This window comes from Rattus norvegicus, chromosome 7, assembly GCF_021556685.1.
Source record: "Rattus norvegicus strain SHRSP/BbbUtx chromosome 7, alternate assembly SHRSP_T2T, whole genome shotgun sequence".
NCBI classification, from domain to species: Eukaryota; Metazoa; Chordata; class Mammalia; order Rodentia; family Muridae; genus Rattus; species Rattus norvegicus.
This window is the reverse complement of record NC_141540.1, coordinates 144,138,744-144,163,907: the sequence shown is the minus strand read 5'-3', so window position 1 is coordinate 144,163,907 and position 25,164 is coordinate 144,138,744. Positions and strand designations below refer to the sequence as shown.

General features: G+C 40.6%; 2 protein-coding genes and 1 long non-coding RNA gene across 8 annotated transcripts in view; 1 reads left to right on the top strand and 2 right to left on the bottom strand.

The window, feature by feature from the left end:
- Positions 1-6,119, bottom strand: part of Nckap1l (NCK associated protein 1 like) — a 45,764-nt gene extending 39,645 nt beyond the window's left edge. For both annotated transcript variants that reach the window (NM_001414951.1, NM_001108119.2), the window contains 3 exon segments: positions 4,006-4,098; positions 4,833-4,943; positions 5,968-6,119. In NM_001414951.1, the coding sequence (NP_001401880.1) occupies positions 4,006-4,098; positions 4,833-4,943; positions 5,968-6,069 (306 nt within the window). In that variant the 5' untranslated portion in view covers positions 6,070-6,119.
- A 1,692-nt stretch (positions 6,120-7,811) lies between these two features.
- LOC102547836 (uncharacterized) lies at positions 7,812-25,149 on the bottom strand. Of its 4 annotated transcripts, none has more exons than XR_015626082.1 (3): positions 24,843-25,149; positions 23,978-24,046; positions 7,812-8,238 (listed from the first exon to the last, which is right to left on the bottom strand). It is a non-coding gene; the product is annotated as an uncharacterized LOC102547836 (long non-coding RNA). The 4 variants fall into 4 exon arrangements; XR_015626081.1 differs by having other exon boundaries at positions 23,978-24,051; positions 24,843-25,110; XR_015626083.1 differs by lacking the exon at positions 7,812-8,238 and adding an exon at positions 22,821-23,412.
- On the top strand, positions 10,073-17,714 carry Gtsf2 (gametocyte specific factor 2). Of its 2 annotated transcripts, none has more exons than XM_087558777.1 (7): positions 10,073-10,131; positions 13,230-13,327; positions 13,524-13,644; positions 13,797-13,898; positions 15,661-15,727; positions 17,022-17,089; positions 17,564-17,714. In XM_087558777.1, exons 2-7 carry the CDS (start codon positions 13,235-13,237, stop codon positions 17,575-17,577), a joined length of 465 nt encoding a protein of 154 aa, XP_087414903.1. In that variant the 5' UTR covers positions 10,073-10,131; positions 13,230-13,234; the 3' UTR covers positions 17,578-17,714.
- Positions 25,150-25,164: the final 15 nt, after the last annotated feature.

The following is a 25,164-nucleotide window of genomic DNA, read 5'->3' as shown; positions in this document are numbered from 1 at the left end:
CTACATCAACTGAATCTCTATTTTTATTGGCTACATCAATTGTCACACCGACACTATTATCAATTATCACACCGACACCATTATCAATTATCACACCAACACTATTATCAATTATCACACTGACACTATTATACGCAACGCAACAAAGTAGTTTCTTTCACCTGTATCATTGCCCTTCTGTTTCCTTAAGACAAGTTCCAGAAGCATAATTAGTCCATTATTTTCTCAGTTATGAATGGCATTATCAATTTGCATCTTAGAAATGCTGTATAAAATGGTTTTTAATGTTTCCTTAACTTCCAAAGAGCAGGAAATGGTTATGCCTTAAAATTCAAATAAAATATCACTTATGCATTATAGCTACCAAAAGCTTTGAACAACAAGACAAATCCAAACTGAGACATATTTTGAACAACTTTCCTGGAATCTTCAAAAGGTCAGGTCATGAAACACAAGGGCAAGAATTACTATAACAAAAATGCAAATGTGGGCTCTGTATTAGCCAATAATATCATAGGATACTACATTTCTTCAGTACTATAATTATACTAGGATTGCATAAGAAAATATTCCTGTCCTTAACAGATGCATACTAAAATATTTTGGGAAAGAAATGTCATGATGTCTGCAAATAAGAAAAATGGTTTGGAGGGAAAGTGAGTGACAAGCAATATGGCCAAGTATTGACAATTAGGAGTATGGGGGGGGGGGGGGAAACAGCACTTATTATGCAAGTTGACAATCCCTGAACCAAAATGCTTAGGACCAAAAGTGTCTCATGCCTGAGATAGGTCAAATTTCAAAATGTTTACATGTATATATAAAATATCTTGGGGGATGGAAACCAAATCTAAACACAAGATTCATGTATGTTTCATAAACATCTCGTGTACATAGTGTGTGTGGGTTTAAATGAGACTATCATTAAAGACATGATTTCCTGCTTCTCCCAGCAATACCACACCTCCTTTGTTCTAGAGAATTCTCCCTCTAGAAGAGTATCTTCTATACAACATCCCCCCACTCTCAGTCATGGTGTCTTCTCATGCAACAAAAAAGTAACTAGTGCATGGCCTAAAGATAATTTTATGCAATTTTTTTGGTTGTTTTGTACTTTGACTGTAACTGGTCACATAGGTCAGACTTGCAGCAGTCACATCAAACCTCGAGAAGTTTCAGATTTTAGAGTATTCCAGAGTTCAAATTTTCAAACCAGAGATGAGCAACCAGTGCTATTTTACTTTCTGTGGTGTGAGTGCGTAGTTCACATGGGTTCCCACTATGTAGACCAGGCTGGCCTCAAACTCAGAGACCTATCTGCCTCTGCCTCTACCCCTGCCTCTCAAGGGATTAAGGGTGTGTACCACCAGGCCATATTTACATTTGGAAATTTTTACTATATTTATAATAAAATATGGGAGGAAATACTACTGCAAAGGGGGGTAGAAACCTCCTAACACTCAACAACAACAACAAAATAAACAAATAAACAAAACTGGTTTGAAATGTACAAAAAAGTTGAAGGAGATATTTCTCCAAAATGATATATAAATGTTCAATAAAAAAATAAAAGATTCCAATTAACAGAACATAAATTAAAATAACAATAAGGCAAGAGTATAGCTGAGTGGTAGAGCTTTGCATGGTATTTATGAGACCTTAAGTTCAATACTCACTATCCAAAAAACAGAAACAACAGTTATTAGTCAGAATATCAAAATATTGATAGATTGTATCCCTTGTGTACTATTAGTAGTCAATTCAATGGTACCACCACTACAGAAAAAAAGACAGGATAGTAACCAACTCCTGAAGTTGTCCTCTGACTCTATGCACAAGACATGACACATGCGCAGTCACATTCACACACACCATCACATGACAATAATAAATCATTTTTTAAAAAAGAATTACCCATAGTCTAACAGTTCCACTTATGCATATATAAAAACAGAATTAAAGTCAAGGTCTGAAAGGCAGTTGAACACCCAAATCATTGCATTAGTCACAATGGCTAAAACATGGAGACAACCCAAGTATTCACTGAAGGAAAAATAGGGAAGCAAAACGGAGTATAAGCACAGAATGGAATATTGTTCAGTCTCAAAAGGAGGAAATTCTCCAATGTTCTAACACGTGGATGAACCTTAGCATATCCTACTAAGTTATACAGGCCAATCACAAAAATACAAAAGGTACCACTTGCACAAAACAGCATACTTAAAATCATAAAATTGGAAATAGAATGGTTGTCATCAAGGTCACAGGGACAAGAAAAATGAGAAATTGTTGTTTAAAGGGTAGAAAATGTCAGTTTTACAACATGAAAAGACAGGGCAACATCATGAATTCATTTAATATCACTGAGCCATATACTTAAAATGGTTAAGATAGTAAATGTTATGGCATATATACTACAACGAAAACTGAAAAGGAGACCAGGGAAACAGTTCGACAAGGTGGAAACAGAAAACAGAGTCTGAAGTTTGTTCTCTGACCTCCATGCACATGCCGTGACTCATACACACTCATGTTGTGGAAAAAAAATTTTTTTAAAGTGGTAGAACCGGTTCCCACAAATACCCTGCCTCTCACTAGTTCATCTCAGATTAGTATAGCCTCAAACTCTCCGGTTCCAGCCATCCAGTAAAATCAAGACTCAACAAACTATAACCCAACTAACAGATTTACATGTTAAATTCTCAATCCACAATACATCCACACAATAAACTTACAACCAATTGATAAGGATATAAACTGCCCACCTAGATAAGATAAATTTGCCTACAGAAATCCATCCCAGCTACCTTGGCAATTCAAGACCACCCAGATCTGGGACATCCTTCCCCATCTCCATCTTGATTCTCCCGCTGCTGCTGCTTCTCCCCCTCTTCCCCCTCCTCCTCCTCTTCCTCCTCCTCCTCCCTCTCTTCCTCCTCCTCCTCTTCCCTTCCTCCCTCTCTTCCTCTCTTCCTCTCTCCCTCTCTCCCTCTCTCCCTCTCTCCCTCTCTCCCTCTCTCTCCCTCTCTTCTTCTCTCCCTCTCTCTCCCTCTCTTCCTTTCTCCCTCTCTCCTAGACTCGCCCCCCCACCCCCGCCTACCCTTCCTTCTCATCCAATGGTAGGCTTCGACTTATCCTGGACCTCCCTTGCTGCATGGCATCATCCTACACATTCACACTCACGAGCACACGTACCATACACACCATTTACACCTGTGGGTAAACGCATTAGCCTCACAAGTCTGATGGTCCAAGCTCTATCCCTTGAACCCACAGATGTAGTGGCACACATCTGTAATCCCAGAACTCCAACAGCAAGATGGAAGGCAGACATAGCAGACCCCATGGAGCCAGTTAGCCAGTTATGAAGCAGAGCTACAGAAATAACAGAACCTGCACGGGGAGAACCAACCTCCAAAAGTTATCCTACAGCCTTCACACCCACTTCCTAACAGACACATGCCTGCAAGTGCACACACCTCACACATACATAAATACACTTTTAAAAAAGAAATTGGGAAGACTATGACTCAGTAAACTGAAGCCAGCCATAATCCATCACCAAATATATTTAATTTGGGTATGTGATGTATAATATTCTAAATGCTTAGTGTGGCTATATTGATACTACTTGATATAAGTTTATATTTTGTTTCGTTTATTGTTTTTGAAATAGGACTCTGTGTAACCCAGGCTAACCTAGAACTCAAGATGTAGCTGAAGCTGACTTTGAACTTCTGATTCTGATTCCCTTGCCTCTACCTCCTAGGGTGCTGAGACTGTAGATTTATGCCCCTGACCGTGTCCACCTTACATATTTCTTGAAGTAATACGGTAAATAGGGTATTTCATATATCGTTCATTAACAATACAACTTACACATTATTGAATACTAGTGCCTTTCTCCTTTTCTTTCAAGAACCCACAATAAGCAACATAAATGAACACCTACTAAAAAGGGTCAACTTCTGAAGCCCATGTTAACACTGGCTATAGAGGACTCACCCGAAATTCCATGACATCCACAAATGACTGGTAGTAGTTAGTGAGAAATCTAATTATCTCAGCTTTTTCACGATGCACTGGTCCTAAATGTTGCTGAAAGAAACACAAATCAAACAAGATATGTTTTTTTAAAAAAAGCAATTTGATCCAAGTAACTAAAAACTAGGAGTAATACCCTATCATTCTTAACCACTGAGCCATCTCTCCAGCCAATCATTAGAATTGAAAATTTAAATACCCAGTCATTCTTTAAGGGTTGAACATGTTGGGGAGGGATCGATAGCTCACCAGAATTCTCAAGTCTCTAAATTGTCTATCTGGATTGGATGGCCACATGTGATTCTGACTACAACCTGAAGGCTGGCTGAAAGGAGGTTTTCAGTTTCATTTCAGTAAAGACATTTGCTATATAAATCAGTAGGAAAAGAAGCAGAGTATAAAGATACTATGAATAGAAGAAGAGAAATCTAAGGATAACACAGTACAGGAGTACTATGTTACATACAAAAGTACAGGATATGCCCAGTGGATACAAAGCATCCAGCAGTAAAGAAACAGGGTGTAGATCAAGAGCTACAGTGAAAGGTGTGCTTCTCTATGAGTACCGGTGTCCTCATGAATCTGGCTGGCAAGACTGTGCCCCAGCTCACCATGGGAGACTCCCATTAGAGCTTATAATCCTCAGTGCCTGAAGCCCGGAGTCTGAGCCTTGGAAACTAGAGATGGCTACACTTAAAGACAAGACAGAATGAAGAGTCTACAATAATCTGCCATGGAAGAATAATGTTACAGAAAGGGGGGAGAGGGAGATGAGTCCCAGTTCTCACCGTGCTGTTTCGGACATCTATGTTGGGAAACTTCTTGTTGATGTACTTGAGACATGATTCCATGGACTTTTCCAGTAAGAAAGGTGGCTTGGATTTTGGATCTGAACAGGTCTACACAGACAAAGATAAAATTAAACCACTGTACTATTTCTCCATTTAAATACGTGCATTTGGCTGCATCATTCACTCCCACTATCTCTCTTGGAAATGGCAGTCTGAGATTTTATTATAAAAGCACGAGGGTAGGTGAGAAACAAGTTCATTCCAGACCGTGAACCAGCATTCCTAAGAGCTAACCACCTGGCATCTTGTCTTAACAGAGGCTTGGCTCTGACACAGAGAGGAAGCTGCTTCCCCACCCCTCCTCTGAAGCCGGAAATAGTGAGAAAAGTGGCTGATCACAAGCTGGACTTTATATAAAGCTCAGGTCCCAGGAGACTTTACAAACGACATGACAGAAACCATATCCCTGGTGCTTTACTACAAAACACATGAAAGTCCCCTCCTTAAGTCCCTTCTTTCTCTTCCTGGAAAGTCTCACGATTACCCACCTTTATCCTGCTTCCTACAGATTTGCCCAGTCCCTGGCTCACCTCTTGGCATTACCTCTGCCCACTTTCATAGTTACTCTCCTGAACACACACACACAGCATTCACAGCCCCGAAGTAACTTAGAAAACACCACTTCCTTAAATTTTCCCCCTTTTAAGGAAATAATCACACACACACAGACACACACACACACAGACACACAGACACACACACACATAGACACACACACAAGGTTTTTGCCAGAAACACAACTTGAAAGCTCAAAAACTAGAGGAATTGGCAATAAATAAACCCCAAATTCTAGACTCCCAACCCTTAATCAAATCATTCACGACACATTCTTATTTCCACCCCACCCTCAGTCGTAGGGGAGAGACAATGTTCTAGAAAAGGCAAGAATCATACCTAGAAGGGACAAGCCTTAAAAGGAAGCCTCCCACTATCTCCCAAAACTGGGAACCATACCGTCAAAGTCGCTGAAAGCCACCTCAAGCAATGAAGAAAAGAGGGGGCTTGACTATTGGGCCCGTAGGCCTCCAGGCTCCTGCCATGACTCACTCGCTAGAAAGACCCTCTTGCTTACCTTCTTGATGTTGTACATGCGAATGAGAACTCCTTGACCCCGGTCATTCAGGATCGTGAGCTTTTCTGCTAACTTATGCTGGTAAGCAGAGGTCAAAGACATGATGGCCACCGAGAAAAAAAGACCATCCGGATAGCAAGACCCAATTGCCCCAAATATTCTCAGCCTGGACAACACCCTCTGTGTAGAAGGGCCCAGCCTGGTTGGTGCACCAGGCTTCCGGTTGCTTCTGTTATTGGCTGAGGGCTCATAGGCCTTCAGAGCCCTCTTGTGCTTCCTCTTGCACCCTCAGCAGAGGAGACTTCCTCTTTCTGGTTGTACAGTACTTTGGTAAGAAGTGGGCGGAAGCCGAGGAAAGGAGCAGGCTTTCAAGCCTCCTCACAATGCAGCACCAACCGTTCTGGCCTTCCCCCTCCCCAAATGTCCCAGACAAAGCACACAACAAATGAATATCTACTACCAGCCCCGCCCCCGACCTCTACTTTCCTTTATATACCAATCAAGAATATCTGTTATTCTCTACTGACCCTTGGGCCCCAGCATTCTTTAGAACCCTCATCTCTTTCTAACTATTCCATTCAGTGACATATTCACTCTATTTTATGTATAAACATAAAACATAAACATATTTATGTGTATATATGTGTATATTTATTACACACACACACACACACACACACACACACGGTTGTGAGGGTTGAAAAAGAGTCTTGTAAACCCCAGGCTATACTTGATCTCTTTATGTAGTTGGGGATAAACTTGAACCTCTGATCTCCTACTTTCTACCTCCAGAATGCTGGGATTACCTTCCTTGTTACATTTTTAAGCCTATGCCTTCTCTCTCCCCCATCCATATCATTCCTACTTCCTAATGACAGGTATGATATCTAATATTGATATCCTTAGTAGTATTGAACGTATCGATCTGTGAGCATGACCCAACAGAAGCACTAGTACTTGGAAACTTGTTAGATACTACAACAATAAAACAAAATGTTTTAAAAAGAAACTTACAGGCTGGAGAGATGGCTCAGTGGTTAAGAGCACTGACTGCTCTTCCAGAGGTCCTGAGTTCAAATCCCAGCAACCACATGGTGGCTCACAACCATCTGTAGTGAGATCTGATGCCCTCTTCTGGTCTGAAGACAGCTACAATGTACTTATAAATCTTAAAAAAATTTAAAAAAAAAAAAGAAACTTACTAGACATGCAAATTCTTTGACTTCACTCCAGACCTTCTGAACACAAAATCTGAGTGCTCTATCTGCATGTATACCTGCATGTCAGAATTATAGATAACATTATAGATGGTTGTGAGCCACCATGTGGTTGCTTGGAATTGAACTCAGGACCTCTGGAAGAGTGACCAGAGCTCTTAACCATTGAGCCATCTCTCCAACCCCCTACCCAAAATCTCAAGGCAGAACAGGCATGCTTTAGTTTTGTTTGTTGTTTTTAAGGGAGGTGTGTGTGTGTGTGTGTGTGTGTGTGTGTGTGTGTGTGTGTGTACACTCAAACATGGGACAAGGGAGCACCAGAAGACAGTAACAGATACCCTGGAGTTAAAGGTGGGTGGTGCTGGAACCTAGCTTAGGTTCTCAAGAAGAGCATCAAGTACTCAACCCCTGAGCCATCTCTCCAGCCCCTAATACACACACTGTCCTACAACAAGTTCTCTAGGTGACTCCAATGTGCCCTCAAGTCTAAGAATAATCCTATTTAACAATGGTAACAAAGATGCTTAAAAAAAAAAAGCAAACAACAAAACAGTGTTGTGTAACACATGTCTACTCTTCTTCAATATAGGGAACCCACGACCTACCAAGGTACAGATTCCACCAAAGTCCAATGAACAATGAGTTTATTAGGGTTATTTACAGGAGTATGAATTAGGGGTTACTTATAAAAATACAAGAAATGACTCAAGGACAGCTGCTTCACCAAAGTCCGTCCAAGCATGGATGACAGCTGACGAAGATGGGAATCTGGAGAATACTGCACAGCCTGCGGGCAGCGCAACTGGTTGGAGAGTGTTCTTTCCAGGTGCCTCAGTTGGTCTAAACATCTTCCAGGCAATTCAGCCATTTTCCGCTTCTTCCAGACAGCTGGTCTAGTATCAGAGTCTTTCTTGGCAACTCGGCACTCTCTTCTGAGAAGCACGCTCAGTTTTTATTGCTTATTCTGGAAGAGAGGGACCTAGTGAATCTAGTCAGTTTCGGGGACTTCCCAAAGCTCTTTTCAGTTGTTTATCTTCCTGGTTAAAGAGCTTCCCTACAGGGCGGAATGTAAAAAAAGAAAGAAAGAAAGAAAGAAAAAAAATCTCAGAGGAAGCTATTACACAACGAATTAAGGTCAGTTCCTACTCTCCAAGATATGGGTTGATAACCTATAGTAGTACCTGAATTTCTAGGTATCCAAGGAGGTCTTGGTGCAAATGTCCCAGGGAACACATCTGAGAAATACCCATCTACAACCACCCCTCTTAGATACAGCAACCACTCAGCAAATATACTGATCATAATAACTTATTGAGGGCTAGGGCTATGGCTTGGTTGACAGAATCCTGGACCAACATATATGAAGTCCTAGACTTGATCCCCAGCACCACATAAAACCAGGCATGGTGGTGCGCACTGTGAAGGAGGACCCTCAAACTCAGATAGTATGCAAAGACTGCAGGCATAATTTTTTGCAGCCTACTTCAACCTTTCCTTTAGCCTACCACCCAGCAGAGATGGTGGAAGAGAAAAGTTATTAGAATATGGGGGAAGTGGACTTGTTCGGCAATAGCTTTTTGGTGGTAAACTTCATCTTCTTGGGCAGCAATTCAGTCCCATAGCAAACATAAAATACAACTCAGCCGCTGCAGACCAGTCCTAGGCAGGCAGACACCAGGCATGAACCAGCAGCTGTAGTTCAATCCTGAAGAAGCCGCCGGTGTCGCCAACCAGTCTGAAGTGAGGCCACAGAAGTGGAAAGCTGCTTACAGGCACTTCAGGGGCAGTTATGGGTGAGTTTCTCTCAACAGTGTCCTTATTGCAAGTTGAGCTCAACAGTGCTATGTAAGGTGAACCAATACATGCCGGTTGTTAGTGAAAACTACGGAGACGGAGCAAACCAAACCAATGCTCAGTGCTGTGGGGTGATATTTATACTCCTTCATCACAGGTCCTTTCACGTGTTTGCTATCTCAAAACATCCTTTCACTTGTGTCTGCCTCAGGAAAACACTTTTTCCTGTGTCTGCTTTAGCAAGATGCCCTTTCACCTGTGTGCCCCAGCAAAGCATCATTTGAAGTAACTAACTTTCCAAAGAAACTACAAGTTTCCACTTCAAAAGACAAAGAGTGTTTACTTTGTAGAAACATCCAGCATGTTGGGGGTCAACCATTCTCCAAAATGGCAACCCCAGAGAAGGCACGCAGGTCTGCTTATAAGGAACTGAGGGAAACTCTAGAAGGGTTAGGTAATCTAAAATTTCACTGATGGGTGCTAGGGGGTCACAGGTGCTCAGTGGTCTGCATTCTTATGTCATGAATGATTAATCATAGAATGAGATAGGACCGCCCAACACAGATGGCTCATTCTGAGATAAGATATTTCCCCATTTTTGTGGTTATCCCCAGGCTGTTCTTTGGGAGGGAGTTTTATGATCTTATTCTGGATTTTAAAGTCTGTTCCTAGAGCTGATGTCTTATGGACTAGTTTCTAGGACTTATGGTCTGTTCCTGAAGCTGGTGCATTACAGCCTTTTTTCAAAGTCAGACCTGGTCCTTAAATGGAGACAAATGGGGTTTATGTTGTCCTTTCAATACCAGCATTCAGGCAGTAAAAGCAGAAGAATCAGAAGCTCATGGGAACCTGTTTTGAAAAATCAAAGATATAATACTAATAACTTACTGAATTACTAAGAGCAAATTGACAAAAAAAAAAAATAAGCCCCATGATGAAGAGCCAGATTAATCAGCAAGAAAATGTAGGGAGAATATCTTATGTATTGTATGGATGTATCACCTGTCAATCAAAAAGACTAGCCTATGGCTTAGGCAGGAAATGGAAGGTGGGACATCTGAGAGGAGATAAAATTCTGGGATAGAGCCAGGTGTGGGAAGATCCAACCAAGAAGATACGAGAAGACGGACGCCTGCATAGTTCCTGAGCACAGGTAACCAGCTACATGGTAGATTATCGGTTAAAATTAATGGGTTATTTTAGTTATGATCTAGTTAGAAAAGAGTCTAGATATATGGCCAAGGTATCTGTAAATCTATTTTGAGTCTGAGTCTTATTTCTGGGAGAACGGGGCTGGTAGGGAGAACCAGATAGAATTTCCTCAAGAGAACATTAATGATTTTTGAACCTTAGATGTTGGAATAAATTTTAGCATTAAGATAAATCTTATATTCCAACCAAGCCTGAGCCCTCTACCTAAATAAACTTTCAACTTTCCTTCAAGGCAGAAAGTAAAGATCCCAGGGAAGTGCTAAGTCAGAGATGTCTTTGCATCTTCCCACAGCCTTTTCTCTACTGTCTATTAATCCCATTTTTTCCACATCAGAGTTTTCACATGAGCCCAAAATCCTGGTTGGTGGTGGGAGAAAGGAGCCCCATTTCATGTTATATTCCCTCCCTGCCTTCAGTGAAATATTGCTGGAGCCTGGCAACACCAGCTACTGCTGGTATGGGGGAAACCTACACTTTGATACCAGTCAGAATCAAACTCTTAAAGTCTAAGACCTGGGTTCTGGACCCAGGTGGCTTGAATTTGATCTCAATTCTACCAGTTAACCAGCTGATCCAGTTTAAATGGTACTGTGTTGAAAGTAATTTGTATCTCACAGGACAGTTGCATTACATTGATTAATTTATGTAAAGTGGTAACCTAGCTGCTTGCTACATTTTAGATCTCTCAGTGTTCTACATGTGTTACCTCAACAATATTAATAAGGCTGCTAAGATGTGTGCAAGCCTTTTAGGCTGTCCTCAATGAGTTGGTTTTCCTCATCTATTAAATGATAATTCTTATACAGCTATGGAAGTGGTTAAATGAGTTATTATTATTTAGCTCAGGGCCTGGTATATTGGATATGGTATACCAAAAATAAACTAAACTTTTTATTTTTGAATGTGTAGTGAGCTCATCCTATCACTCTCTATGGAATTCTGTATTTGGTTCCCCATAAAGAAAAGGAGCAGACTGAAAGATGGGGCTTATTGTGGCAATCGGTTGCCTTTAGGGATTTACTGAGAAGACTGTGCTGTAGTTCCTTCTGTGAACTTGAAGAACCATTCTAAAAACATTTAATTACCCAAGAACAAAGCCTAGTAATGGTGGTGGTAACTTAGTAACCTGGTAACTACCAACCAGAATCTCCGGAGAAACTCTTAAAGTCATACTCAGCCAGCCTGCATCCTAAAGATTCTGACCCAATAGTTCTGGAGTAGAACTAAAGGATCTGTCACTTTAAAACTTCCTGGTGATTCCCACATGCAGCCAGAATGAGAATCAGTTCTCTGAGACTTTACTATGACATCAAAACTTTCCAAACTTCTGAGAAACGTGGAACCCATGGTGACAGGAGAGAGACTGAACAGAAAGCTTGGACAGCAAGCTGATTCCCTTTGTTAACTGGAGGGTGCTGTGCTCTGTGTCTTCTTAAACTTCTTGTGTTGACACAGTGCTTCGACAATAAGGTAAATCTCACGATCCTTATGCTAGGTTTTAGTATGATGAAGGGATTCTAACATAGTAGATCAAATGGCCTCTAGTGAGTCATGGCCTCCCTCCTTGAAAAAAGTAGTTTTTGATTAATGAACAAACCAATATCACTTATTGTCACTGTATCCTCCAACAATCTTTTTATTTGATTTATTTACTTGGCTTATTAAAATCAGACTTATAGGTGTAGCCAAAAATCCATGCTTTCCTAGGCCATTGGCTGAAATAACAGATTTTCTGAAAACTATATACGAATATTAAAACACCTTTTCCATTATTGTTTTTGAATCTAAAAATAATCATTTATAACAGTATGTTTTACAAGCTTTAATTTTTCCAGAAAGTCAATTCAATGTATTGTAAGTATCCATGATTCTAATATATTCATTAATATGCAGTGAAAGCATAAAGAATTGCCCTGTCTTGTGTGTTCCCAAAAACTACATCTAAATCCCTAGATTTAATCACCAAAATGCCCTGGGAAAACCTGACATTTAATAGTCTAACTCCATGCCCTTTGTCTATGCCTTAGGAATGGTGTACAGCCAAGTTGAAATGGGCTGTTCTAGGGCACTTTTCTAAGCCTATCACTTATGCCACCTGTACTTGATCTTTTCTGACACGCACTACCACCTCCAAACTATACATCACTGCTTTGCAGAAATCTCAGCTATAGCTGTTGCTTGGAAACTTGGAAGTCCTTGAAATGAATGTCTGCTTGGATAGCTAAAGACAGCTAGCCATGGGGGAGAGTGTGCTTCCTATTGGCAGTAAAATGCAAGCAACTTGGAGATGGTTTATTTTCAGCTCACTTTTAGGAGTCTTCATATGTTGATATCTGCAAGTTTAGAGATTTCAGGCTAGTATTCTTAGGGTAAATATAAGTAGCCTAGACTCGGACACTATATTGTGGTTCTTCTGATTCTTCTCAGCTGTTATGCTGACTTATCTGACAATTAGTAGCTCAGTTTTAGAAAAATTAGAGATGGAGAATGATGGACCCTAATGGAGGAAGCTTCCAGAGTCTTGCTTTCTCTAGTACACAAATGTAGAATTTACTCATATCCAGGTCTGTGATTTTTCCAGGAATTCTTGCCTGTTTAATAGTCTATTTGAGAAGAAAGCACTCTATTTAAAGCAACGTACGAGTATGTACAATGTTAAATTCCTAAAACAAAGAACAGGGACTTTCCCCTATGGTCTAACCAGCTAAGCTATTGTTTTTGTTATTCAAATATGTCCGTGTGAGTGGTGTGTGTGTGTGTGTGCTCACACACTTGAGTGTGGGTATCCCTAGATGGTAAGAAGAAGGTGTGGGATCCCTAGGAGTGGATGTTACTGGCATCTGTCAGTCATCCAATGTATGTGCTGGGATCTTCTGAACACCAGGTGTCAAGATTGAGCAGAAACCAATCTTAATTGCTGAGCCATCACTCTCCAGCCCTAATACCACATTGCCTTTAAGAATAGAAAATAGGCCTTATGTCAAGACTGATCTTAAGTGGTAATCTTTCCTTTTCTAACCTATGATTCCTGCCTTTTAGGACTAATGGAGTTGGAATCTATAGAGCTCTGTCCATATGATCCAAACCACAGGATACCTGCCAGCAGGTTACAGTACCATCTGGCATCATGCAAAAAGGTAAGTTCCCCCAACAATAACTGTAAATTACAAGAGGGAAATTTTTTCAGAGTATAAAAGGATAGTTCTTTGGTTTTGCTCTTTGCTTCTGATCACAGTTAGAAACTAACTGTTCTTAAAGTTGAGATACAATATCGCTTCAGAGGTTTTCAGAAATGGAACACAGGCGAAACCTAACAAGAATTATTCCTTCTAGAAAAATCCAAAGATAGCAAAAAAGATGGCTAACTGCAAATACAATGCCTGTCATGTGGTCCCAATCAAAAGGCTGAAGGAACACGAGGCCAACTGTATCAACAGGACTGCAGTCGATGATGGTAAGCTCCTCACTTGAGAACAGGTAGCTAAGACCAAATTATATGGCTTCCAACATCCCCACATCTTGGGGTGCTTTCGTAGCCTTAGCCAAATGGAGCAGATAAAAGTTTGATTTTTATATTCTACTAAGGACTTTTCCATTTTGTTTCAGAGCCACTTAATCTTCAAAAGATTACTCAGCCAAGCTTTGAAGAAAATGAAAACCTCTGCAGTGCTGGGAGTCAGTTTACTGACCCTGATGTCTGGAACGTGGGTAAGCAAGGATGAAACAAAACAGAACTGTGAGCAGATGTGTGTGCTTTAGAACCAGCAGATAATAGTAAGCACAGCCTAAGTAATAAATACTTACACTCTGCTCTCAAAAACTATTCCCTACAAATCACTAGGTCTAAGGATTTCACCTGCCTCTAGAGGGATGGCCCAGTTAAAAATATAGTCGAACTGAGCAATAGGCCAGCACGCCATTGTCACAGCCTTTGACCAGGAAGGAACCTTGACCAGCCAAAGTGGCCAAATCACCCTGATTTGTTGGTAAAGACTGTGCAACTGAAAATTCAGACTCAGCAGCTCACACTAAGGTCCTAGTGTTGTACACTGGCAGATCTGAAGTGCCTTATTTACACAGTGCAAGTTACATGCTAGGAAACTACCAAAAACTGGCTGTAAACAAACGAGTACATCCCCCTACTGGAGACACCGCCACATGCACCTCCATGTACCCCACAGCCTTGTGCTGCAGGGGTATTTTTGTTACTGCCCAGCCCCTCTCCCCTTTTCCAATTACTCAAGAATCAATTATTCCTTAAACAAAAGTGTATTCAATAGCTATTGTTCCTTTTTTTAAAAAAAAAAGTAATCTAGCTAAAATCTGAATTCACATATAAAACCATCTTGCCAGGCATGGTGACTTACCTATAATCTCAGCACTCAAGAAGCAGAGGCAGGAGGATCTCTGTGAGTTCGAGGCCACCTTGGTCTATACAGAAAGCTCCAAGACAACCAGGACCACATAGAGGAAACCCTGTCTCAAAAATAAATCAATTAATTGAAAAAACAAAATAAAAGACCTCACCAGCTTTCAGTCTGAATTAAGTCCGGCTATTAAGGAAGTTACTTCTGAAACACATCTTTAAAATGCTCATCTATAAAAGTCTGCCTTATAATCAATATTGAATATAGGAAAGGGCCGTGGCCAGAGGCATAGCCCTTGCTGAGCATGCACAGGGTCCTAGGTCCTAACTCCAGCCCTGCAAAACAATAAAAAATAATTAAATATACGTGTTAGAACATGACTTCTTCCCATAATATAAGCTCTAAATTATGTTAATGTTATAATTTAAAATGTCAGTAAAAGTATTGTGTTGACTAGCTCTGTGTCAACTTGACATAAGCTAGAGTAATCTGAGAGAGAACCTCAACTGAGAAAATGCCTCCACAAGACCAGAGTGTAAGTGAACCTGGAGGTCATTTTCTTGATGAATGATTGATGTTGGAGGCTCCAGCCCGTTGTGGCCATTCCACCCCTGGATTGGTGGTTGTGTCCTATGTAACAGGCTGAGCAAGCCAGCAAGCCCCCTCCTTAGTTCCTGTCTCCAGGATCCTGTCCTGACTTCCCTCACTAGTCAACTGTTACCTGGAACTGTAAGTGAAATAAACCCTCTCCTCCCCAAGGTGCTTTGTTCATTGTCATAGTATTAAAGACCCTAAGACAGATTCAGTCAGTAATAACTGAATGAGGATACAAGCTTGTCTCAGCTTGTGGCTGTCAACCTTCCACATTTAGCTTCCGACGGTGACACAAAAGGGGACTGGAAAGGTACCTGATTTGAAAAGATGCATTTGCTTGCATTCATATTCCCCTAGTTAAACGGTTGTATGCTCATCCCTAAAAGTAAGGGGGTGGACGTGTGTGGTTCCTGGCAGAGAAACCCCTTCCCAGCAACAGCTAGCCTTCTCTGCGACAATCTGAAAATGCTCAGGAATTGTTTTTCTTCTTCTTGCTCTCGACTTTTTAGATCACATGAATCATTTTCCTTCATTTGTTCTTGAGACTTTTGCTCCAAAAACGCTGGTTTGTGAAAGGTAAGATAAACTATATGCTCATCACCATCGTTCAAGTCAACAAGCTTGACTTCTTAAATGTTTGCTTGCTTGCCTGCTTGCTTGTTTAGCGTGGCCAGGGCATATGTGGGCAGGTCAGAGGACAACCTGCTGTCACCAGTTTCTCCGTGGATTCCGGGTTTCAAACTCAGGTTATAAGGCTTGGCACTTTTACTTTTGCTCATTCAGCCACTTCACCAGTCCTAAAGTTAGACTTTTAAAGGGAAGATGGCCTTTAGGCCATAGGCTCAAAATGTACACGCTTCAGTCACTAACTTAAAGGTTTGTGATCAGGTGGTGTAGCTCAGCTGGTAAATGCTTGCTGTACAAACATGAGGACCTGAATTCAGATCCCAGGCCAAAAAAAAAAAATAAGAAACAGTAAGATATGGTGGTGTGCACCTATAATCATAGCACTGAGAAAGCAGGGACTGAGAAAGGAGGTTCCCCAGAACTTGGCCAAGTAGTCTAACCAAATCAGCAAGCTCCAGGTTCAGTTGGAAACCTCATACCACCACCACCACCACCACCACCACCACCACCACCACCACCACCACCACCACCACCATTGTTGTCGTCAACATCATCACCATCATTGTCGACATCATAATGTGGAAGTCTGGTGAGATGTTCCAGAGGGTTAAAAGGTGCTTGTTGCCAAGGCTGGCACCCTAAGTTCATCCCCAGACCCAGATGGTAGATTGAACTACTCCCAAATTATCCACTGACCTACACACACACACACACTCTCTCTCTCTCTCTCTCTCTCTCTCTCTCTCTCTCTCTCTCTCTCTCTCTCTCTCTTAAAGTGGAAAACAATTGAAGACACATACAACACTGACCTCTAGCATACAGGCACACACACACACAAGCAATGTGTATGGCTCTGGGTAATTTCCTTCTCAACAGTTCACTTGGGACTGTATTCCATCAAGACCTTGTATATACAGCAGTCATAATTCTGTAAAGAACAAAAGACCAACTTCTCAGACTTAAGGAGACCATCTCTATACAAACAGCTCAGGATCCCTAGCCAAACAAGCTGGGAGAGTACACACACACGCAGGGGCCACTGATGGAGTCACCCATCATATGAGAATGGAAGGCATAGAGGAACCATATAAAACAAAAGACAGCCAGCAAATGATTCCTACTATAACCCTACTAAGGTTAATTACTAAATTAATATAGACATGTTGGACAATGTAACCCTGACTGCCTAGAACTGGGTATATCAACTGATTCCCTATCAACTTTTTTGTGGTTCTCTCTACAGTGACTCAAGAGACCTACAAGAAGCTATGTCTGATAAGCATCCTAACAGCTCCAAGTCTTGGGGAAGAGGTAAAGTAACCTTTTTTGGGTTAACATCAAACCATTAACATTGTGTTCTAACCTTGAAAAGATTTTTAGACAAGCCTTTTTTCTAAAGCTATGGAGTGTGGTAGTGCACACCTTTAATCCCCAAACTCAGAAGGCAGAGGCAGGCAGATCTCTGAGTTCAAGTCCAGCCTGATCTACATAGTGAGTTCCAGTACAGTCAGGGATACAGAATAAGATCCCGAGTCAAAATAATAGCAATAATAATAATAACAGTAACTTTGGTCTGGGGATTCAGCTCAGTAATAACACCCTTGCCTCATATGCAAATGATTCTGGTTCAGTGCCCTGGGGAAAAAAATTATTCTGCTCTTCCTTTGACCCACAGGGAAAGTCCTAGGAACTTCTGGTCAGACTGAGGGAAAGGCTGTTTTTAAATGCTGCTGGCCTCAGGCTGTGAAAATGACACTACTTCCCTCTTTTTCTTTCTCCCCGCAGGTCAGAAAAACTGATGGAGACATTGCCAATTAAAGTGTGGGCAGACGAACAGAAGTCATTTTAAACCTTAGGGAAATCTTAACTTTTTAAATAACTTTTAACACTGTCATCTTAACATGTTTTTATTTAAATAAAGAATATTTTCCTTGGACAAACTTACTTGATTTCTTATTCCTACTTGTTTTCAAATCCTTGTGCGTTACCCGAAGGCTACAAAGCTTATTTGCCTATTCCTAATATTAGAAAGGGAGTTAATCATTCTGTGTGCTGTGAAATTATTCCATAGATTATTCCCCAAGTTTTTCCCCACTTACTGTCACTTACTGTGTGATCTTCCAATCACCCTTCTTCAATCTGCTATACGAATCTTCCCAGCTTTTAAACGATATAGTTTTTATGACAAACTGAGTTGGGAGCGTAACTCTAGACCTACTTTCCTAACTCTGTCGGTTCAGTTTGCTCCTGTCCGATTACACCTTGCTTTTTTCACTATGTTCCTTTTTAAATGTCATCCTTCACCCTTCAGCCATTCAAATACCCATTCGAGTGTTTTGAAATTCAACTCTTTTGCCACACTAAAACCTCTCCTGTCTCTTTTAGTGATTTCAAACATGGTATTTAAATAGACAATTTTCTCCCTTCTATCACCCCACCAATCTCAAGAGAAGTCAGAATTGTGTGTTTCCCACATAACCAACCTAGCACTGTATATGTAAAACATACCAAATGATGCATACTTTCTACTGAGACAGGATCCCACTGTAGTCCCGGTCGGCAGACAACATCAACCTCTTTTAAGCTGTATCTCTTCATTGAATTTACCTTTTAAAATAATGACACTAAGGAGTGGGGGTTTTAGTTTTGTTTCTCTAGTTTGTTGAGTTAGTGTGTTACAGTTAGCTTGTTAGACTTACTGTTATAAATATATTCTTATAGCCAAACATTTACTGCCTTTTTGGGGTTCACCCCTACACAAACTTACTAGTCTTTTCTAATCTTTTTATCTCTAATTATGGCAGAAACAAAAGGAAACTGAACTTTGTTTCTACTACACACATCACACAAAGACCGATGTTCTTAAATGTACATAAGCATTTTTGTTTGTTTTTTAGTTTCTCAATACATAATCCAAGCTAGCCGCAAACTCAAAATTCTTCCCTTGGCTTCCTGAATATTAGAGTTACAAGTGCTTACCACTTTGTCTTGTTTGTTTTGTTACCCAAGCTTATCTTGAACTCCTGAAGTGAGCCTCCTCACTTCCAAGTGAGGACTTGGGACTACAGACATAGCAGTACCCAGTTTGCTTTCATTTCCTAAACGTTTTCATTTTCATTGCCTATTTCAGTGTGTTGTGGTTTGGGGTTTTTTTAAGACAGGGTCTGGATGGAAACTGGCATATGGTTCAGTCGATCAAGTACTTTCCACACAGTATAAGGATCTGAGTTTGCAACACCAGCACCCACAAAGAAAGCCAGGCATGGCTGCACACACCTGTACTCCTGGCACTGGAGACAGGATTCCTGGATCTCACTAGCCAGCTAACCTTGCCAAGTCAGTAAACTCCAGGTTCAGTGAGAGACACCGTCAAAGCATATGGTGATGTGGCTCAGCTGGCAAGGGCTCTTGCTACCAAGCCTGACAACCTAAGTTCCATCCCTGGAACCTCCATAGGAAAGAGCAAACTGTAGGAAGCATAACACACACACACACACACACACAATCAATCAATCAATCAATCAATCAATCAATCAATGTCTGCTTTGAAGTAAAAGGGGCCAACAAGATGGTTCAGTGGGAAAAGGTGCTTGCTGCCAAGGTTCACTATCTAAATTCAATCTCTAGGACGTAGAGACCTGACTCCTGAAAGTGCTTCTCCAACATCCACCCACATGTTGTGGCATGCACACACCCATACAAAAACATACACTAAAATAAATAAATAAATAATAAATAATAAATAAATGTGACCTAAAAGTTAAAAATAAGTAGAGAATACTCAAGATACCTGACATTAGTCTCTGACCTTCACCTGCATCTACACATGTACACACCCATCCCTACACACATGTGCATATATACATGAATGCGTATACATGCATAGATCACAGATACATGCACATACAGGTTTACAGTGACAATTTTGGAGTTTCAGTCTCTTTGAAAAACAGAATATTGTAAAATATGTTTTTGTTTTAATCCCAGGTGTGGGATATGGGGCTCCTTAGGATTACCTGCCGCTGCTAACTCCGGTTGGCTCATGGAGAGGTGTGATTCTGCCAGTGGCAGAGAGGTTTTGCAGCATTCATGTGACATTTTGAACTCTGGGGACTTTTCAGGAGGTAACTAAATGCTAGGGTCCCAGGGGGTGGGATCTGTTGGTGGTGGTTTGTTGGTTGATTGTTGGTTGCTATTGGTTAAGGTTTGTTAAGTAGTCAGGCACAAAGAAGAAACAAAAAGAAGAAAATTACATATCCTGACAGAGAAGATCAAACTCACCCCCCCCAAAGAAATTGATGCCCCAATCAGCAGGATGTAATCTAATGATAACATCGCCCCCTTTCTGACCCCTGACTTTACTCAAGGATCTCTTTCCTTCCCCCCCCCATCCTTTTTTATTCTCCTATGTAGTGTTGGGGGGGGTCAAAAGGGTGGAAGAAAGAAGAACCCACACAGCAGCAAAAGACAGCTACACAGGATCTCACGTAGCTCAGGCTAGCCTCAAATTTACTATATAACTAAGAATGAACTCAATTCCTAATCTTTCTGTGTCCACCTTTCAAGTGCTAGAATCTTCCACCATACCTGGCTCCACATTCTAGTTCTTAAAATACACTTTGACTTTTTAACAGCCTGTAAAGACAAAAGAATGTTCCCTAGGAATATGGCCAAGTATCATGATCAGCTTAGACCTTTATTATATTTTCCTATATGGAATCATCCCTTAATAGGCAGAAAGATGTAAATTCGAGGTTGCCCTGATCTATGTCCTGAGTTCCTAAACAGCCAGAGCTACAAACTTAGAGATCTGCCTGCCTCTACCTCCCTCGTACTGGGACTAAAGGCACATGACACCACTGCTGCACTATTTGTTAGACTCTAACATAAGACTTTGTCAAGCTTTAATAAAACACAGACAAACTTACATAGGTGAGGAGTATTTATTCTGAGATAAAAAAAGAAATAAAATTTAAATTCCTTTTTATATTTACTTATTTTATGTGTAGGAGTGTTTTGCCTGCATTTGAATGTCTGCTGCCTACAGAAGTCAGAAGGTTACGAAGTTATAGACTGTTGTAAGCTGCTATGTGGAAACCATACCTAGCCTTTCTGCATGAACAAGAGCTCTTCTCCACTAAACCATCACTCCAGCCCAATGGTAGTTTTAACATACCTCAAGTTGGGAATGGGGGTACATAATTTTAATCCCAGTACTCAGGAAGTAAAGGCTATTGGATATCTGATGTCTAAGCCAACATGGTCTACACAACAAGTTCCAGGAAAGCCAGGGCTACACAAAGAAATTTGATTCAAAAATAAATGCATGTAGTTACTTCAAATACTTCTCAAATCCCCCAATGTTCTAGCTATTCCCATATGCTCTCAAAACAAATAGTACATGTCTCTATATAGCTTTGTTTCTACTTTACTATCATTAAATTGTGCGATATTTTAAGACAGGCCTGATCCTGAGCCCATAGTTAAAACTGCTGAATGTGAAGAGCCTTTATAGACATGAGGTGAAAATAAATAAAAGAGGGAGAAAGGCTCAGTACTCTGGTAAATATTTCTATCACAATCAATTGATCTTTCAAAACTCTAGGTGACTGGTTTCTTTTTTTCAAAAACTCCTACCAAGTCAAGTTATATCAATGGAATAATGACAAGACTTTCTAATTACAAAGTTTCTTGCCTGCAGTCAGGTTATCAGCTTGTCGCTCTCCATTCACAATATAAATGGGGAAGAGTACATTCCACATGTCTTATTGCTCTGAAACATAACCCACTGGTCTGACATCATCTCCCTGTTGTCTATCCAGACTCCTACGCAGGCTTCCCAAGCAGCTGCGATATAAAATAAGGAGAGAAATGGCTTCAAGTATTGTAGTCTCTTCTTGCCTCACACTCATTTACAAAGTAGATGATTTCTTACAGACATTGCAACACTAGTAAAGCACACCCACATTCTCAAATCAGATAAAACATACTCTGAGACACTGAGAACTGTTTGGGGAGCCAGGCACACTTTTAATCCCAGCACTTGAGAGGCAAAGTCAGGCGGACCTCTGTGAGTTCAAGGCCAGCCTGGTGGAGAGAAGGAAGGAGATATTGGTAGAAGCCTACAAGTAATCAGCTAGATTATCAATTAGTTCTAAAGATCTTATTGTAAAGTTTGGCAGTTACAGTTAAAATCAATGTATTATTACCTGAACTTTGCTTAGCAAATCTTGTGTTACACACACAAATGTGTGTGTGTGTGTGTGTGTGTGTGTGTGTGTGTGTGTACCCTGGCTTAGATATATCACCAAATAAGTTTTCTACATGAGTAGTGAGGATATGAGCTCAGGTCTTCATGCTGACCTTACTTACAAAACTGTCTCCCCCAGCCCCATATGCCCTAATTTCGACAGATTTTGCAACTGCATCTATGGAATACTTTTTATGTTTAACTATATACTTAAATGTCATAATCAGATGAGAGAACAAGACTCAATAATTATTAATTCAAGCCAGAAACAAAAAAAAATATGCCTAGTCTTCTGCTGGATAGAAGCATATTTGGATTTCTGAAACACTGAAAGGTTCTGTTTATTAATATTATTACTCTTAATTATCTGGATGTGTTCACATGTATATCATGTGCACATGTGGATATCAGAGGACAACTTCCAGGAGTTTATCCCAGGGACTGAACTTAGGTCATCAGGCTCTATGGCAAGTCACTTACCCACTGAGCCACTTCATTAATTTATTGAAATCTGAATGTTCCTGAAGAAACATGTTTTTCTTCATCATTAGATCATTGGCTTTATTTATAACTATTTATAAATTCATATATATATATATATATATGGATGAGAGTATATACACAGAACCAACAAGGACCAGATTCAGTTTTGGATAGTAACCATAGCTAGCTCCTAGAATGAACCTTGTGTAAATTACTTGGCCTTAATGTTTTTCCATTTTCAAATATTATCAACCTGGGCAAGAAAAAAAAAAACAGTCTAAAAGAAAACTCAGCAGGGATCTCAGATAGAGCATGATTTTTTTTACTTGAAAGAAAGTGAACAAAGCATTTAAGAATAGAAGGAACAGACATGTGGCACATCTTTATTTCCAAATCACCACTGAAAGGCAGCTTTGGCTTTTGTCTATAAGTTAATGTGGGCTTCTCTGCTGGTGCTAAATGAAGCAGCTCCACCAGTTAAGCATCTTGCCACCCTGACAAGGCATCAGGGACTACAGTGAGGTCTATTAAGGGTTCTGGTTTTAGACCAGCTCCCTCTCCCCAATCTCTCAAGTCCTTAGCTCTTTCTTCCTCAGAAATTTCAATCTATAAGTATCTGAATGAAAAGTACTTATGGGTCATAGCAACAGTGACAAAAATTGCACCAGAGCTCTGTGACTTAAAGCCAAAAAAAAAAAATAGTTAAGTTCAAACCACTCTGACCCCACTAATTCTGCATGAATGATACTGTGATAAGTTCAAAATCTGGGATCTCCTAAGAATTGTTTTAAGCTGCTTGCTAACCATCTGAAGTGAAGTTGCCAGAAAGAAAAAAAGAAAAAATAAAGAAACCAGCTTTTCCTAAAGTGCGTTGTGCTGTTTTCAATGAAGCAATTTTTCTCTGGAAAAAAAAAAAAAAAAAAAAGCACTCAACAGCTTGCTCTCATGAATCATCCAGGCCATGCAGGTAAAAGAAATGCTTTTGTAAATTCAAGACAGTGCCTAAATCAGTGGTTCTTAGTCTGGATGCACATTAGAATCATCTGGGTAAGCTTTAAAAATAACTAGGCCTGGCTCTCTTGTGATTAATTGGTCAAGGAGGGGAATTTACATGGTCTGTCTTGGGTGAGGAAGGGCTGGGTTTTTGTTTGTTTGGTTGCTTGGTTTGGTTTGTTTTCTTAAGACAGGGTTTCTCTGTGTATGTAGCCCTGGCTGACCTTTAACTCAGAGATCGCCTACCTCTGCCTCCTGAGTGCTGGGATTAAAAGCTGTGTCATCACCTGGCTTCATGTTGTGTCTTAAGCACTCCCCCAGATGATTCTAATATGCAGATATGACTAAGAACTATTATCCTTCAACAAGAAAGTCTTACGCCCATCTCCTAGCCACAAACTCTTTTTAGAGTTTTGGTTGGTCAGTTGATTGACCAGTTTGTCCTGGTCCGGGATCCATGGCAATCCTCTTACCTCGGCCTCCCAAGTGCTGAGATGACAGGCTTGTTGCCTCTATCCCACAGCTCTTTTTAGGGTCTTATTCTGTACTGAAAACAATGAAGGGTACACTTTTTAGCCTGCTGACTGAAGAGGGTCAAAGCTGGTAATTTATTTACAGATTATTCACGTAAAAATAAAATGTCACACTCCCAAGATCCCATTTACCTAAGATACTTCGTTTTTGCTATTCTGATGATCCTTTGTGTATTTAGGCTCTTACCCACTTTAGTGGGTCAAAAGTCTCACTATTTCAGCAGTCAGCCAACTTGTAGACTGCCTGCTACCTTTGGACAGTACAAAATTTTCTATCAATGTATTTTACAACTCAAATGTTTTTAAAATAGTGTCGCCAGATCTACCCACAGTGTCAACACCTTTTCAAAGGCTATAAAATTTATAGCCTAAATTTATACAGTTTACAGTTTAAATCCTTTTCCCCCTAGTGCTTCCCCAGGTTATCTCAGGCCCTATTAATTTCCTCCTTATAGCAATTTATAGTTTCTCTACCACTTTCCTGGCATATGTTGTGCTCCCGTTTGACCATGTCCAATTTAGTACCTGTTTTCCTAAGTAGGTTGGGGACAAGTATTTATATTAAGGTGGGTAAACAGTTTTGGAATGGGGTGTTTTCTAAACAAAGCTCACAATGTTTTGAGTTTCTAGCTTTGAGTTCTTTGACCCATCAGTCCTCTCTAGCCTAAAACTCCCTTCAATCCCATCAACACTGTATCATCCTCCAACTATTCTGAGACTACCGTTGCCTTTTCAACTGGGAGCCTAGATGCACTACACCGACACAAAATCCCTGCCCTTTTTGATTTTTCTTAAACTGTTGTACCTGTCTCCATCATTCTTCTTTTGATCTCTCAAAATCTAAATTACATTTGTCTCAACAACTCCTACAAACAAGGCTTCCTTATAAACAGCACCCTATACTGACCAGTCCCATTCTTTCCCTGATTTTTCTAAGATGGCCGCTCAAAAGTCAACAAAGGAAGTTCTCCACCCACGTAGGACCACTTAGGCCAGGGAGTAGAGGAAGGTTAGTAGCTAAAAAGCAAAGAAACCGGAGACCCCCAAGAAGTAGCCTTAGTGGCAGGACGGGTAGCCAAAGAGGGCAGCGCAGGCGTTGGCCTCGCTGCACTGGGCCTGCGCAAGAC